This window comes from Balaenoptera acutorostrata, chromosome 3 (genome assembly GCF_949987535.1).
Source record: "Balaenoptera acutorostrata chromosome 3, mBalAcu1.1, whole genome shotgun sequence".
NCBI lineage: Eukaryota > Metazoa > Chordata > Mammalia > Artiodactyla > Balaenopteridae > Balaenoptera > Balaenoptera acutorostrata.
This window is the reverse complement of record NC_080066.1, coordinates 13,957,060-13,975,134: the sequence shown is the minus strand read 5'-3', so window position 1 is coordinate 13,975,134 and position 18,075 is coordinate 13,957,060. Positions and strand designations below refer to the sequence as shown.

The window sequence follows — 18,075 nt, the reverse complement described above, 5'->3', positions numbered from 1 at the left end:
TTTATTTATTTATTTATTTTTGGCTGTGTTGGGTCTTCGTTTCTGTGCGAGGGCTTTCTCTAGTTGCGGTAAGCGGGGGCCACTCTTCATCGCAGTGCGCAGGCCTCTCACTATTGTGGCCTCTCTTGTTGCGGAGCACAGGCTCCAGACGCGCAGGCTCAGTAGTTGTGGCTCATGGGCCCAGTTGCTCCGCGGCATGTGGGATCTTCCCAGGGCTCGAATCCGTGTCCCCTGCATTGGCAGGCGGATTCTCAACCACTGCACCACCAGGGAAGCCCCCAGCTGCCAGTTTTTATACCAGGTCTTCTGAAGCAGACCTATGGTACATTAGTAATTTGCTTTCAGTGCACTTTAAAAATCCATGTCCAAAGTGTGCTTTGGAGAACTGTGTATATATTGTTTTCCTTTATTCCCTTGTTCCAGATTCCTTTTATATAAAAGCTTTCAGTGCCCTTTGTGCTTCATAACTAGCTTCTTTAGGTTCTCATGGACTTCCATGAATCTTAGTGCTTTCACTTATTAATAACGAAGGTTTTTGAGTCTACAAAATGCCAGTCATTATGTGTGTACTCTGCTCCATAAGTTGTGTGTCCTCTTCTCTGCTCTCTCACTTATCCTTCTTTATTGCTACTAAGCTGAAGAATCATTTCACTAAAATATTGGGAGTTTCTTGGCCCTAAGGTGCCTACAGAGTTATCAAGAGTTTCCAGCAGTAACCATTGTAAATATCATTTCAGAAGTGTTGGCCAAGCAGTGTCAGACATTTCTGGAATCTTTGTAGCTCATGTTACCTGCTTAAAATGATGGTATGACTTGAATTTTAACGTGGAGTGGTTTAGATGTTTTCATATACCACAAAACCCTACATGGTAAAATTAGTAATTTATTTTCAGTCTCTTGAAAATTTCTTGTTTAGATAAATACAATAATTTTTAAAAGACAAAACTACCAGATAATTTTTAAACATTCAGAAAATTTTGGAAATTGATCATCAGGATAATGAAGAATATATTTCTAATTTTATTATTTTATTATTAATTTTACCTTTTCCTGCCATCTTTATAAAATACATCTTTCCTGCTTTGGAATTATGCTAACGATGATTGATTCTCTTCCTGTTGATAGTCATTATGGAAATCAGTTATGCTGTGCTGCTTTGGCATTTTGATCCGTTTAGTGTAGTGGGCGTAGTGTGTGATTCGGAAAGTAAGATGATTTGGAGACTACATCAAGAAATTTGAAGCTAACAAGGATAAATATAAAGCTCTTGACAGAAGGAACCCTCCTGAAAGAGAATAGATCTTTGATTCTTGTCAAGAGACTAAGGCAGCTCATAAAACTGATAATTGGAACTAGAAAAGCAGTTCAACTGGTATGATAATAGTTTTGATTCAGCCAGTGGATGAGTGCACAAACATGAGAGTCAAAGGATAGGGTGCAGGTGCAGAGGCCCCTCCTGTCCATGTACTCAGAGCACAGCCCCACCAGCAGTCGGGAATGCACTCATTCTTGCTCGTATTTTTCTCTCTCCTCTCTTGCTGTCAGCTGTTACTTCTTGCTGCCAACAAAATGTCTCAAGATATTACTTTTTCTTCCTCTTTCTAATTAATTTTCCACTTCTAATCTGTTATATGCTTAGTTGATCTTTTTAGAATTGTGTCTAGAGTAAGTAATTGGCTCTGCAAAGAGCATTTTTTAGTGTGAGGTGCCAAGATTTTAAACTGGGTTACTGGTAACATCTGATCTTTCTGTGTGTCTCTTTGATTTTTCTTGTTCTAAGTTATTTTATGAGTATCCAAGATTCCCAAGTAGTTAACTTCTGGAGAGGTTAAAAAAAAAGTCTTCCTATATTTCCATTTTCGACTCATATTTTAGGTATTCTATACATGGTAAGTGTCTAGTGGGATCTTTAGGTTAAAGTGCTGACTTAGCTTTTGCTGAGGGCTAATTGATTGTTAAACAGTACTATGTAATCCAAACTACTGACTTTGCATACATATCTTTAATAAGAGGAAAAATGAAGCCCAGAAATTGACCAGTTGAACTTAGACATTACAGTATGAACTATGAAATACACCCTTTGAAACAATGGAAAGCAAGGACAGGATTCTACATCACGGGGACTGTTGCTGTGAATTGTAAAGTCCAACTTTTATGCTTAGTAAGTTGGCTAGAGGCCGAATATTAATATCAGGGTCTGAGTCTTTCCAGAAACACAGTTTATTCTCTTGTTTATATTTTGCTTGTTGTCATTATTATGTCGTCTTGGTCTCTTTTGTGCAGTTAAACATGTCAAAATGTCCCACATCTTTTGTTCTGCTGTTATTCAGCTGCTTTATATTAAAAACGCCTCAGTTCTTTTAAATTGTTCTCCAGAATTTTGTTTTTATGAAAGGTTAAGTTTGATTTCATTCATAAGAAGAAAAAGAAATGTACTTTGAAATTCGTGGTTCTGTTAAGTCTGAAAAGTATTTCAGGCTAGTAATAGCCTTCTGTGAGTTAACAGTGTTTTGTGTACAAGAGATTTGCTTCTAAAATGCCACATTTTTAAGGTTATAATATTCTTGGAAAGTGGGAGAAAGTATTCACATCAAAGAAGGCATTTTTATTACTTTGGATTACGCAAGACTTTGGCCAGCCTCCTTAGCTTCATCTGTTTAGGGGTTCATTTTCGCTTGTTTGGCACAAGTCCCAGTGGAGGCCTTCAGAATTGTGGTTAGCAACATGAATGAATCACAAACTGTGGACCAGCTCTTCAGTTCGTAGAGCTGGCTTACTGCCAAAAAGACAGTGCCTTATATGGGGTCAGGGCAAAGCTGTGATTCGTTGAGCCCTGCATTGTATAGAAAACATACTTGTGATGCCTGTTTGCTTTCTTTTAAAGTAAAAACAAAACAAAACAGAAAAAGCAGCAGGCTTCCAAGTCTATCAGAATAGGAAGTAACAAAATAGTGTGCAGGTTTTACTAATGACAGAGTTAAGCAATAGAAATATGGCTCTGTGTAGTTAAAATACTAAAGGTAGGAGTTGGACCTTTTGACCTCCTCAGCCAGCCTGTGAGGTAAGAGATTGAAACATTTGTTAGACATCTGTTGTCTCCCTGCCCTTATTTTGTAAATGGTTTAATAAGATTAAATAACTAGTCATATGTTCACATGGTTACCATGCCACTGGTTTTGGTATCGAATAGGTACTTTGAAATTAAAGCATGAATAGTTAACTTTGTGCCAATTCTTTTCCTTTCTCTCTCTCACTTTTTTTTTTTTTTTTTAAATTTAGAGTTAGGTAACTTTTCAGAAACTGGAGTATTGGAATGGTAAAACAAGAATGAAATTTGCTCTTCAGAAAGTCAGGAATTTTTGCTTATATTCTTAGGTTGGAGAAAATAGCTGTTACTAGGTCTATTAGGAGGAAAAGTATTAAGATATTTTTAAGTATAATTCATTTGTCTTTGTAATTCTTTTCATTTAGGCAAATACTCTAGCTGGATCTTCTCTTAGTCAGGCATCATCTCATATATATGGCAATAGATTAAATCCAAATTCATCAATGGCAGCTCTTATAGCTCAGTCTGAAAATAATCAAACAGGTAAGATTTCAAGAATTTTTAAACTCTGAAATTCTGTTCCCTTCCCCCAATGTAATTTTTACCCCCTTCAGGTCATTTCATTTGAAAGATCTAAAGGTGTGGTTAATAAGTACAATCTAAAGGGTGGGGGGGGGATTGTGCCCCTCCCTTTTTAAATCAAAAGAATCACAGTTGGAAGTAAATAGTATGCTGTGCTGCAAAATAGTGATGTGCTTTTTTACTGTCTGAAATGTAAATGTTTAAGCAGAGCCATCAGCAGGCAGGAATGCTAGTGTCTCCTGTGACTTTTGTGATTGATGTGTTCAGTGCTCAGTTCTGTGCAATGAAAGTAACATAACACTGGGCTTTTCTGTGAATAGCCTCAATCTTTATTTGCATAATTCATGAAATTGCATTACACAAACTTGGTAAAAAAATCCTGTTAGAGAATTTCTACAGTGTTTAGTAATCCTGTGAATTTTTACCAGTTGACATTTTGTAGCATTTGCCTCTTGTACTGTTTTAATGAGCCACTGGATTTGCTTTGTCTCATTCCATCCTTAAGGATTTGTTGACATGTCCAAGTAGTCATGCCTGTTTGGGGGAAGGGAATGGGTTTAGCAGTTCACCAAGAATGGATCAGTCATGTCTTTACCCTTTAAGGGTCAGAGGTTACCTGACTCAGAGTAAGGGGAGGACAACCTTAAAGAGGCCAGATAGGATGATTTTATAAGGAACTAACTGTAGAGGAAATAAAAGTTATTTTTCAAGCAGAGATATTCGGTGTTACCTAAGGAATATTCTGAAGAAATGAATTTCTTTTTCCTTTTAAATACAGAATTCTGTGTTCCTACTTGTTACTGTCCATTTGGATATTTAGTGTTGTGTGAAATGATCCATGTAATAGATGCACTTCTAGTTTTGGTGTGTAGCTCTGTGTAATACATATGTATTTTATGACTTGTCTTGGAATGCAAAGTGTTAAAATATACAAAGCATAAGGATTTGCTGTGATAAGCATACAGATTAGCTGTCCACAGCTGTGATTCATTACTTTAACCGTAGAAATTAAAAGTGGCTGAGGGGAGGGTACTGCAAATGGAAACCACGCTTCTGTGCTGTAAAATTGAAAGGAATGAAAGAACGAACATAATCCATGGCCTTCTCCACCCACAAAAAACGTGTAGGGACAACGCCTTACATGCCACAGTTCAGCAATTCTAAACTAGCAACATACTAGATCTTCTACTTTCATAGTAACTGCAAAGATAGTGGTAAAGGTTTTATGTATGTTTTAGAAAAAATCAGGGCCAGAGCTTAAAACCTGTTATCTAGTGAGAGTCACTTTATCAGCTGTGAAATATTTACACTGCAGATCAAGAACTCGGAGACAATAGCCGCAGCCTTGGTGGCAGAGGAAGCTCACCCAGAGGGAGTCTCTCACCAAGGTAAGCCTTATTTGCACTGCAAAGTATCGGTAAAGGAAACATTTCGCGATTTGGAAACTTCTTTAACTCATATCAGCAGAGCATACATTTGTGAGGCTATAAAAGCATTCTGTAGATAAGAAGCATGTCTGGACAGTCAAGAAAAATGATTCTAAATTGACTTGAATATTAATTTAAACACATGGTTAGATTTGTAAGCTTTGTAAAAGATATACCTTTTCTTGGATTTCTAATCAATTTCAGCTCTCTTGTATATTTAGCTCCTGGTACTATTAATGTATTAATTTGGGTAATTCTTTTTGGTTATAAAATAGTCTTGAAAGTCTCTTAGGGCTTCCCTGGTGGCGCAGTGCTTAAGAATCTGCCTGCCAATGCAGGGGGGACACGGGTTTGATCCCTGGCCTGGGAAGATCCCACATGCCGCGGAGCAACTGAGCCCGTGTGCCACAACTACTGAAACCCCTGCGCCTAGAGCCCGTGCTCCACAACAAGAGAAGCCACGACAATGAGCAGCCCATGCACCGCAAAGAGTAGCCCCCGCTTGCCGCAACTAGAGAAAGCCCACACGCAGCAACAAAGACCCAACACAGCCAAAAATAAAAACAAAACAAACAAAAACAAACAAAAAAAGTCTCTTAAAGCTGCAGACTCCAGGCTTTCAACTTTGGGTTCCAGTTTTAGCTCTGTTGTGGGCAATGCACTTAACCCTTTAGTCTCTCGTTCCTAATTCAGTAAATGAAGTTCTTGTGGCTCGTCTCTAAAATCCCTCTAGTTCTTAAAATTGTCTGAAGCAAAGCATAGCAAATATGTTACGTTGTTCTGTGAAATTATCTTAGATATTATATGAAAGAGTTCAGGTACCATTTATTAATATATAATATATAAGTTTATTCCTGCTAATAGCACATTAGGCTATCTTTTTATTAACTTTATTCCACTCTCAACTCCTATAACTGTTTCTAGTTTGTTTTCTCTCTGTTCTCTACTTTTGTAAACTGCCTCAAGCATAGTATTAGATTGGGTGAGAATGGAGCAGAAGGAGGAAGAAGCCCATTCAAGAATCTTTTTCAACTGTGGAAATTTTAAAATTCTATTAAAAATAAAATTTTTTCTGCCATGGCTACCGTGAATATCACTGTTGTTGTGTTGCTAATATATATGGGAATGTCTGTTAAGGACCATCTTTAACGTGAGAGAGATTAGTCCAATAACCTCTAATTTTGCTGTTTTCTAGTGCTGCATCAGTAGTGCCTTTTTTCTAATCCCTGAGTGAACTAAAGGTAGTATTGTTTTTCCTAATTGAACTCTGCAGAAAATTAAATATTCTTCTTTTGAAACTAGGAATCTGAAGTACAATTATAACATCATCTGACCAATCTGTAATTTATGCTGTGTTACTTCTGTACTGTTTTATTCTTTTTTTTTCACAGAAGAAAGTTAATGGATTTTTTTGCTCATATGTTTAGTGGAGGAAGCATCTCTGTGTTCTCCTTTTTTTTTTTTTTTTTAATTAATTTATTTTTGGCTGCGTTGGGTCTTCGTTGCTGTGCGTGGGCTTTCTCTCGTTGTGGTGAGCGGGGACTACTCTTCTTTGCAGTGCATGGGCTTCTCATTGTGGTGGCTTCTCTTGTTGCGGAGCACGGGCTCTAGGCGGGCGGGCTTCAGTAGTTGCAGCGCATGGGCTCAGTTGCTCCGTGGTATGTGGGATCTTCCCGGACCAGGGCTCAAACCCGTGTCCCCTGCATTTGGCAGGTGAATTCTTAACCACTGCGCCACCAGAGAAGTCCCTGTGTTCTCCTTTTAAACTTAAAATATCATTCAAGCTACCTAGAAATTATTCAGGATTCCTTACTGCAATTTTGCATTGTGCAGTTCTTTGTGTTTCATTAGCTAAATGGTATTTAACAGAAAAAAATGGCACTAAATTACTTTAGCACATACTTCTAACTGTATATTATTCTTTAAAAATCAGCCTGAAATATAATGGCCTAAATTATCCTGGCAATAATATACTATTTGGAAAGGGATGGGCAGCTGTATGTAGCATGTGATGTTTACATGTGCAATAAAAAGCCTCATTTGTTTAACTTCTAATTTAAAGAGATTTTTGTAGCGATGCATATCAGGGATGCGGCAGAGCACTCTTCGGGCTGTTGGAAGACCTGAGCTGTAGCCCAGCTCTGTCACTTACTAGCAGCGTGTCTTTGGACAAGTCACTGAAGCCCCATCTTGTTTCCTCAGATAGAAATGGAGCCAGTAATGCAGGTTTTGACTTCTCACTAGGTTGTTGTGAAGTTAACTAGGTGGAAACACTTCAGAAACTCTAAAGCCCTTTACTAATTTATTATATTTTTATGGAGGCTGGAGACCAGAAATGGCCACATTTACTTATTTAGAACAAAAAGTGGATGAAAGAACATAACATGTTCATCTTAATGTAAGTGATACTTATTTTGGAAGAGGTGATTTAAGTTGTTATCATTTGAAGTACAGATCTAAGACATTTTAGAAAAAACTTGTATAAAGGGCTCAAATAAAAATTGCTTTGGTCTTGATAATGTTCCCTAATTCTGAAAATACTTGAAACTAAGTATTTTTGAATTTATAACAAAATACTCCTTCAAAATTGTTTAAAAATTCTTTTTACTGATATTTGAGATTTTGTGGTTATGAATTAAAATGCTCTCTACTTTATTATAATTGTACAGTGTAAGTCTTTCTAGTCCTGTCTTTCTCCCTCTTGTCTTATAAAGTTGCATCAAGTTCTTTTACAGCCTATTTCAGAGATTATTAGTGGTGTGTTTATATTTTCTAGTGGTTTTTAATTATCGAGCATGGCCAGCTATTCCCTTCATTTTTACCATTTGGGGAGGAAGGATGGTAATTACTAAATTTTAGGGTAGATTATGGTTTTATCGTTCTAACATAGGCAGCCCGGTGTTAGAAAACTTGTACAGGAGAAGGCTCAGCGTAAGGTGAGAAATGTGAATGTGCTTCCTTCAAAGGGTCCTTCTTCTGTTTAACCTGAGGATTAATGTTTCCAACAGGTCCCCTGTAAGTAGCTTACAGATCCGCTATGATCAACCAGGCAACAGCAGTTTGGAAAACCTGCCCCCAGTAGCAGCCAGCATAGAGCAGCTTCTGGAGAGGCAGTGGAGTGAAGGACAGCAGTTTTTATTAGAACAGGGCACTCCTAGTGACAGTAAGTATTCTCTTCTTGTCTTTAAAGAGAGGTCAATAGATGGATGGATGGATGGATGAACAGATAGGTGGATAGATGTTGAAGTCACACTTCATCAAGAATAGCATTGAAATTATGATATGTCTTACATAATATGGTGAGAAAGTGTGATGTAGTGGCTCAATAGAACAAATGCTACAGGTTTACTGCTTGGGCTTGAATTTTGTTTTTACCTGTTATTAACAGCGTGATCTTAGGCAAGTTTCTTAATGTCACTGTGCTTTTAGATTTCCATTTGTAGAATGGGAATAATAATGTACCTATATCATAGTATTGTTTTGAGGGTTAAATGACATAGAATATATAAAGAACGTTGTCTGGCTCATAGAATTCACTGGTTTTTGTTACTTTTTATAATTATTAAAATATTGGTACATTGTTTCTCCATTGTACTTTGTTCTAATCAATTTTTAAGTTTTACTAAAATATGAGTTATAGCTTCTTTTAGCTTAGTTGTTTGAATCAAACTTGCTCACCTTTGGAGAATTTATTTTAAAAAATGTGTATAGTCAAGTATGGCCAACTCTCTTGATTTTACAATTTGGGTGAGAAAGGAGAATAATTACTAAATTATATATATAACATATATATTATCTATATCATTTACTTGCTAAATTATGTAATACATATTACATATACATATTTAGTATCTTTACAATTTTAAGTATTAAGGAGAGCCATGGGTGAAAAATGCCAAAACCAAAAACTGTTACTACAGATTCTGTTAGCTAGAGAAGTGGCCTAATGTTAAGGATATATATATATCTGGGGGAAATAATAGGTGTTTTGTTTTGGTTTGGTTTTTAATCATTTTGGGGGTGGGAGGTATAAGCTTTTGCTGCTTTATTTTTTTAAAACAAAACAAAATATTTTGCTTATTGTTACACAGGTGCCATAAATTGGTATTTTTATGAATGGTGCTCTGACAAAAAATGCTAATTGTGAGGAAATTCATGCCGGGATAATCCTTTGAACATGATAGCTGGAGGACAGGTTTAGCTTAGTCTTACTGCATCTCATTTGGGTATACTAAGGGTTTATTTGTGGGATCTTGAAGAGGAGGGATAAAAGTTAAATCCTTGGGAAATGACCGTATGTGTCTGTACCAGTAGAATTGTGTGTTTTCAAGGCCCTGAGGGCATGTTAAGCAAATACAACTTTTTAATACATAGAACTTTTAAAGTGTCCATCACCGCAGCATCACACAGCCCTCTCTCTCTGCTGTGTCGAGAGGTCTGAGAGCTGTGGCAGGAACGGAAACGGTACTTGAGGTGGTGAGGCAGGACAGAAGCTGAGCCTGTGTGCAGATGACGCGCCTTCCCTCGGAGCCGGGAGCGGGGCTGCGGTGCACACACACTGCTCTCTGCTGGGCGAGTGTGGATCCACAGGCCTAGCAGCTGGGCTTCCTAGTCCTGTGTCAGGTGGCTTGCTTAACTCAACCAAGCAGCGAACAAATACGTGTGCTCTTTATTTGTGGCGAAGGATATTGGTGTGATTCTTTGCCCTTTGAAATATGATTTTAATGAAAACTCATGGCGAGCACTTTGAATTTTTAATTAGGTTTTTATTTTGATGAAAATAAAGTGGTCTCATGATTTTTCTTTGAGAATGGAAATTACCTGAACTAGGTGGGTTTTTTTTGGTATGTGGCGACAAAGTTTCCACATGGTATATCTAGGAACAGTATCCCTTTATGCTTACGTAGGTACAAATATATTATGGTATATTTATATCTACATATAAATTTAGGAGTAGAACGTAGTCACTTAGAAATGCTTTATAGAATATCTACTTTTCTATTTTAATTTATTTCTAAAGTTATTGACACTTAAGTCCATAAAATACCTAGTCCTGTGTATGAAATTCTCTATTAAAAACCATTCAAATGTCTGCTAGTTTTAGGAATGCTGAAGTCATTACACCAACTTCAAGTAGAAAATCGAAGATTAGAGGAACAGATTAAAAACTTGACTGCCAAAAAGGAACGCCTTCAATTATTGAATGCACAGCTCTCAGTGCCTTTTCCAACAATAACAACAAATCCCAGCCCATCTCATCAAATGCATGCATTTTCAGCACAGAATGGTAAGTATGAATTTATTGTGGATCTAAGGAAAGTAGGATGGACTTCCATTATCTTTTTCATAATAACTGAATAATAACTGGTCACCAGTTATATGCAGTTGTAGAAAAGGAATGATAAATTATTTTCTAGGAGCATAAAGAATCCTGTTCATGTAGAGAACAAGCGTATGGACACCAAGGGGGGGAAAGTGGTGGGGGGCTGGTGGTGGTGGTCGGATGAATTGGGACATTGGGATTGACGTATGTACACTAATATGTATAAAATAGATAACTAATAAGCTGCTGTATAAAAAATAAAAAATAAAATTCAAAAATTAAAAAAAAAAGAATCCTGTTCAGTGTTCAATTTGAATTTGCTCTAACTTCTTTAGTACAGAATTTAATGGTAAAATTTAAATATGTAATGATCTCTTTATTGATTTAAAGCCATGATATTCAGTAGAGATAAAGATTTTTTTCATTCAAATTGGTCTTAAGAATAACAAGGCTTAATATTTAAGTGTTTTTAATGTGGGCTTCAGGGTAAGCTTTTTTAGACAAGCCTTTAATCTTACACATAATGTAATTTAACAGGTAAATAGGTTTTTTTTTCTTTGTCTTTTTTAATCTAGCTCCTACTACTGATTCCTTGAACAGCAGTAAGAGCCCTCATCTAGGAAACAGCTTTCTACCTGATAATTCTCTTCCTGTATTAAATCAGGTAATTTGGGTGTGGTTAGTTTCATTTGTGTGTTTCACTTGTGAACAGTAGTATATCACATTGAATGGTTTAAACTTATTTCAAACAGTTTTTCTGTGTTGTTTACAACTTAGCTTCTACTCTTTCTTACGTTAGGACTTAACCTCCAGTGGACAGAGCACCAGCAGCTCCTCGGCTCTTTCTACTCCCCCTCCTGCGGGGCAGAGTCCAGCCCAGCAGGGCTCAGGCCTTAGTGGAGTTCAGCAGGTCAACGGTGTGACAGTGGGGGCACTGGCCAGTGGAATGCAGACTGTGACATCCACCATTCCTGCCGTGCCTGGAGTGGGTGGAATAATTGGAGCTTTGCCAGGTAACCAACTGGCAATTAATGGCATTGTAGGAGCTTTAAATGGGGTTATTCAGACCCCTGTCACAATATCCCAGAACCCTACCCCCCTCACCCACACAACTGTACCACCTAATGCAGCACATCCAATGCCAACTACACTGACTAACAGGTAAGAAACTTACTTAAATACCTTTTGGGTTTTTTAGTGCAACATGGTACCAGTGCTGTCCATACTTTAGATTGGGATTTTAAATGTGTTCCTTGTTAGATGTACTCTAAGAAATTAAAAACCACCAAACTTAATATATTATACCAAGAGCCATTTATTTTTGACACTTAAGTAATTCAGGTTAAAACAAAATTAAATCACCTTTCGTAACAAAGCATTAGGTTTGTTCTGTACTGAAAATTTCAGTTTTGATCTGTGATGTGTGTTTTAAATGCTAATTTTTCTTATCCCCATGTATATTGCCTTCATGTGTCATAAATCCTGAAGAAAAGTAATATTATAATGAAGATCACATATGAATGTTGGTTTCTTAAAATTCAGCTATGTAATTTTGTTAGCTTTGTAGTCAAAGATTTTGATACAAGATGAAGGTCAAATATTTATCTTGAATTTCCAGGAAGTGAGACTCGCTGTTTCATTGTAGTGGAATTTCATTTGAATGGCAAAGCCATGTTGTTATTGCACATACTTTTGAGGAATAAATCATTTTAAATGGATTTGCAATGGATAGTAGTAAACTATTTCTTCTGGCTCTCTTTTCATTGGTGCTTAATTTTACCGACCATTGGGACTGTAAAAAAAGTTTAGGTCAAATCAATTAGTAGTATGTTTGGATTCTTTCTTTGTTTTAAATATGTGTCACTCAGTGTGGGTTAAATTATCCTTGAATGATTAAAAATAAAGTATTACATGTGCATGTTATAAACACATGTAAATTTTTATTCCATAAAACAACTGAGTGCCTGCTTGGTTTACAATATAAAGGGAAACAAAACATTTACTGACAATGTGAATTCTTGTTTACCTGTTGTATATGTGCAGAGAGAGAGAGAAAGAGAGAGAAAAGAAACTTGTACATCATTGTTTTCAAAAAGTGTTATGGTTAGAAACTTGTTAAGTTATTAAACATCAAATTGAAACAGTTGTTCATTTTACATTAAAAAAAAACGTTAAAAGGTGTACAGTAGAAAGTAAGAGTTTTCATCGTTTTTCAGTGCCTCAGGACTAGGATTACTTTCTGACCAGCAAAGACAAATATTTCTTCATCAACAGCAATTCCAGCAGTTGTTAAATTCGCAGCAGCTCACACCAGTAAGTTCTTCCTTTTGATAATACTTGATCTTTATTAGGAGCAAGTGATCCAAGCTATAATAACTATTCAGCATAGGTATAGATTGCCCACTTTGTGAAATGACATTGTGGTGTAGTCTGTGATACCTGCAGTGACATTATATTGATTCATCGACAAATACTAGAACGTGGTCTATGCAGCTCTGGTAGACTCTGTATTTTCATGGAGACTTGTATTTTCATGGAGCTTCATTCTGGTAGGGGTGATGGACGATAAATATATACACACTTTTTGGTAGTGATGAGTACTGGGAAGGAAAATGAAGCAGGATAAGGGGATAGATAACAGTCGGATGGGAGCCATCTTAGATAGGATGGTCCAGCCTCTGAGTAGGTGACTTTTGAGCACACACCTGAATAAAAGTTGAAGGAGCATGACTTTCTGACATGGGGGGGGGTGGAAGAGAATATGCACTCAAGGTGGAGGGACCAGGGCCTGTGTGCTGTGTCACTGGGCTGGTGTGGAGGAGAGCAGTCAGACGGGTGGGCGTGGGCTGCAAGGTTGTGGGCTGCCTTGTTTGGCTCTCCATGGCATGGAATTTAGATTGACCTTAAGTGTGATGGAAAGCCATTGGTGATTTTTTTAAAAAAACCTTTCTTTGTGGAAATAAACATTCGAGTGTACCAGAAGTAGAGAGTATGGTATACCGATTGCCTAGCTTTAATAATTATCCCAGTTAAAAAACTCTTTTTTCGTATATCCTCATTTTTCCTTTCAGAATTTTAAAGAATTAATGGTAGGGTTTTTGTTTGTTTGTTTGTTATTTGTTTGGGCCGCATAGCATGGCATGCAGGATCTTAGTTCCCTGGCCAGGGATCGAACCCGCGCCCCCTGCAGTGGAAGCTCGAAGTCTTAACCACTGGACTGCCAAGGAAGTCCTGTAATTGTAGGGCTTTGAACACAACAGTGACATGACATACAGTGATGTTTAGATTTACGGGATTCTCTGAAGTCAGTAGGGAATGAAATCTAATGTCTCAGGACTGAGCCCTGGGCACCCTGGAGGAGGAGAGTAATCTAGCCAAGGGTCTAGGGAAAAAGTGGCCAGTGAGTTAGCACAGAGAGTGGTGGCCTAGTTCCATGTGAAGAAACATTTCAAGAAAGGGAGGACTCAGCTGCATAGAATGCTTCTGGTGAGACAGGTAAGAACAGCCCGTTGGATTTGGGTGTCTAGAGCTTTCTGAGAACGTGGTTTTGGTGAGAAGTGAAAAGCTTCACTGAGTGGTTGGAAAGAAAATAGGAGAGGAAGCGAAGATGGGGTGCAGGCAACTCAAGATGTTTTACTGTAAAGAGCAGAGAAATGAATCGGCAGCTAGCGTTAGAAGGACGTGGTCTAAGGGGGGTAGTTTCTAATCATTTTGAAAATGACAGCATATGTGTATGTTGATTGGGAATTTTCTGGTGCAGAGAGAGGGAGGATAACGCCAGGGCAGCAGAGCTCTTCAGGAGGGAGCAACTTCCCCTGTGATAAGAGGGAGGCAGAGAGGCTGTCGGTGGGTTTTATGACAGGAGGTTGAGGAAACCCACTTCTAATGTTTTTAGTTTTTAAATGGGAGTTATAAGTAAAGTCATCAGCTGAGGGAGATAGGGATATTGTGGTTAGAGGAGAGAAAGAAGGTGTGGAACAGATATCTTGGAGGAGGGGAGAGAGCTAAGGCAGATGTGGGAGGGTGTGTCTAGCACACCTCACTGCTAGGAGAACACCCATTTAATTAACTTTGGGGTTTCAGCCTTTGTTTGTAACTTCTTTCTAAAATACATCTACCTACTCTCTTGCTTTAGTCAAAAATGTATTGAAAATGTCTGTTTTACAATTCTGGATCATTGTCACTGTCCACTGTTCTTACAGTGGTATAAGGACAGAGTCTACATAAATTCTTACATGCTTACACTAAAATGTAATCTTGTTTTCTTATCTCTTGCCTCATCTTAATATGAAGTTATGGAATTCAATTTATTTGGGGTTCTTCCTGTTAATCAAGATTTTACTCTAATAACAGCACATATAGGTGCCTCGTTTCTGGAACGTGGTTGATCAAGGAATTTTTAGCACAAATTATTACCCAGAGACCGTGAAGACTGAGTGGATTAGACTTGACGTTTCCTTTGCAGCCAAGGTTGTGGCGTGAGGTTTGTTTATTTACAAGCATCAAACTTCACGTAGTCAGGAATGGTACTGTGAGGCACCTCCCTCCTGCCACCTTAAGAAAAACTCTTGCTCGACCCTCCTCCTGACCCTCCTCCCGACCAGCTGCTGCCCCATGCGCAGCCCTGTCCGTTTCTGCCTGGCATCTCCCCTGGCCTGGTAACGGCTTCTGCCCACTGGAAACACGTTCTTCCCTTAGCTCCCAGGACACCACATTATCTTGGTTTTCTTCCTACCTAACTGGTTCTTCCTTTTTAGCTTCCTTTTCTGGGTCCTCTTCTTCTCCTCAGCCCCACTCATTTCAGAGCATCCTAGAATTCAGGATCTCCTCCAGCCGCAAAGCTTTAAATACTGTCTGTGCTGATACCGACGTCTCCAGCCCGGGCCTCTCTCTGGAATTTCAAACTCCCATATCCACTGCTTACTTAGTTGCCACCACTTGGCTTTCTTTATAGATGGTGCAGGCATAACGTGTCCAAACTGAACTGCTGACCCTCCACATGGCTGCCCCACCTCAGCTGATGCACCTCCATCCTTGCAGCTGCTCAAGCAGTTATTCCTTCACCCCTCTCTTTTTCTGACACCTCACATTGAATCCATCAAGAATCCTAGGTCAGGTTGTGTCACTCCTCTGTTCAAAACCTTGCTTTGCCTTCCTGCATTACTTTGAGAAAAACCAGAGCTCTCGGCCGACACTACAGGCCCTCATCCTTCTCTGGCCTCCTTCCTGCTCACTGCACTCCGGCCCCGGTCTCCTTGCTCGTCCTGGGTTATGCTGGGTGTGCCACGGGGCCCCTCAGCACTGGCTAGCATTCCCTCTGCCTGGAACCCCCCCTCCGCCCCCCCACATCCATATAGAGAATTCCCTCGTCTCCTCGTGTCTGTGTCCAAGCGAGAACCGCCCTGACCCTACCCCGCCCCCGCTGTCCTCTCTCTCACATTCCTGTTCCCCCGACCCTGGGCAGTAATCATTTCCTAACATTTCTTCACCCCAGAACAGTGCCTGCCACATCATAGTAAGCGCTCAGGAGTGCTCGCTGGAAGGGATGGTCTCATAACCGCATCAAGAAAGCACTCTTTCTGTTGGCATGAATGAGAACTTTAAAAGTTATTTTAAGTTCCCAGAATTATGGGAGGGATTTCACCATGCAGTGCATTCTAAAGCCAAACGCAGGTCACGTGGCTGCTCTAAGTTGCCGTTCTCCTTGATTATCATGGGCAACCTCATATGAATAGGGGTCTCCTACGTTTGTTTGCCCCATTTTGAAAATAAAGCCATTCCCTGATGATACTGACATTTTACAGTAGATGGTTATTATCTCGTGCAGTGTGTTCTTCCAGATGAGACTCTTGTTGTCTTTCTTAGTAGTATGACTTTGCTGTCACTTAAATACCTAATATCAGAGCAAAGAAGAGAGAAAGCAGGCTGTCCTGACTGCCGGGTCTGCACTGGGACTCACCCTCTCCTGCATGTTCTTACCTAAGGAGCAGCACCAGGCCCTTCTGTATCAGCTGGTGCAGCAGCACCACCAGCCTGATCTCCAGCAGCTGCAGATCCCGGCACCCACGCAGATGCCCATCAACAACCTGCTCGCAGGCACGCAGGCGCCTCCGCTTCATCCAGCCACCACCAACCCGTTCCTCACCATCCATGGCGATAATGCAAGTCAGAAGGTAACAGTAAGTGTCTGTGCTTTGTTACAGCTAGTGAAATACCAAAACGAATTTTATTGATTAATCAGAGATGACTGTCCAGCCCCTCTCTTCCTCCCCACCCCCCTTAAAATATATTATCCCCCTGATAATTTCTTCTTAAAACCAGTTGTTTCAGCACCTGGATATTGTAAACACAAAGGACCTAAGCCAATTTATATATCCTCTAAGTATATCAGTTTGAATTTGCACGTAAGGTTGGAAGACTGTTTTATAATACAGCAATTTTTCAAAATGAAAATGTGTTTTAGTATGGTAAGTGGTATTGGACAGTCCAATCAGAAGATAGTAGTTGGTGTTTTGAGAATCTTTGTTTAACTAATTTGTTTAATTATAGAAATAGTCTAGATAATTTAAGAATATTTTTATTATTTTGCTCAGACATGCTAAAATTGAATTATATTTATAATAAAATTAATACATAAACTTTAGGGCAATCCAGTTATTCTACCTGATAGAAAGTAAATCATAATCACATTTGTAATGAAATTTAAATTATTAATCTCATGTAAGTGATAGCATCTTACCCTTTCAATGTACAAGTTAAGATAAATAAAAATGGGTGCAGGAACAGTATACTATACATATAGTAGCACACATTTTAAGGCTGTTTCTTTCTATTAATTCTCCCCTTCAATCAGGTCTACTTTACTGGAGTATAAATGTTTCCCCTAAATTCCAGTTCAGGGCAGAACCCTGTTAGAGGAAGGATATTGGGATATAGAATGGAGACTGGACATCAGGAAAAGGAAGAAGGGAAAGAATGAGGTGGGAGACTTGGCAAAAAATGGTGTTAAAAGTCACAATGTTTGCTCTTTCCCATTACTTTGAAAGTTTGCTCTTTACTGTGCTTTTAGTTTTCAGAAACTTTAGTTTGTATTTAGTAACAAGAATTGGTTCAAAATATAGAATTATTGGTTTTCATTAACTCTTCAATGCTTTTTGTTTGCCCCACTGTTCCTCTGACTTCCTGACTGTGAATACTGTCATTATCACAAACCTAGTTTTGCAGATGTGGAAAATTTCATCGATTCTGTATTAATTTAGAATTTTTTTTAACCGTTTTTTCCTAAGTTTTTTCTTGTGTTAAAAAAAGTTAGACAGTATGAAATGTATTTTTAATGGAAAATCACAATAGTAAACACTATAAAATAAACAATATTATCTAATGTAGAAAAGCAAGGCTGGGAAATAATATTTATGAGTATCCTGCTATGTGGCAGGCATCTTTGTTAGATACAATAGTATACGTGGTTCCAATCTTTAAAATATTAATAGGCTGTAACCCCATTTTTTAAATAGGGAGATTCAAAGAGGTTAAAGCTCAAAAGACACATAGCACATGTGGGATCAGAACCCATGACTTTCTTAGTTCATTTTCCACACTACTGTGTTACTACTTCTGTGGAAAAGTCAATCTGAGGGGATGGTTTCTACATTCATTCCTTATGAATCCTCCCTCAGAGGGGCACTTCTGTCTTTGTA

The 18,075-nt window shown here is 38.5% G+C and overlaps 1 protein-coding gene across 11 annotated transcripts in view; it reads left to right on the top strand.

Annotated features, from left to right (window-relative positions):
• MLLT10 (MLLT10 histone lysine methyltransferase DOT1L cofactor) overlaps window positions 1-18,075 on the top strand; it is a 253,347-nt gene that overhangs the window by 233,339 nt on the left and 1,933 nt on the right. For 10 of the 11 annotated variants that reach the window (XM_057543542.1, XM_057543540.1, XM_057543541.1 and 7 more), the window contains 8 exons: window positions 3,472-3,589; window positions 4,944-5,016; window positions 8,064-8,218; window positions 10,154-10,342; window positions 10,954-11,042; window positions 11,178-11,539; window positions 12,595-12,691; window positions 16,363-16,557. In XM_057543542.1, coding sequence (XP_057399525.1) covers window positions 3,472-3,589; window positions 4,944-5,016; window positions 8,064-8,218; window positions 10,154-10,342; window positions 10,954-11,042; window positions 11,178-11,539; window positions 12,595-12,691; window positions 16,363-16,557 — 1,278 coding nt within the window. The remainder of the gene's footprint in view (window positions 1-3,471; window positions 3,590-4,943; window positions 5,017-8,063; window positions 8,219-10,153; window positions 10,343-10,953; window positions 11,043-11,177; window positions 11,540-12,594; window positions 12,692-16,362; window positions 16,558-18,075) is intronic. The other variant, XM_057543536.1, reaches the window with a different exon arrangement.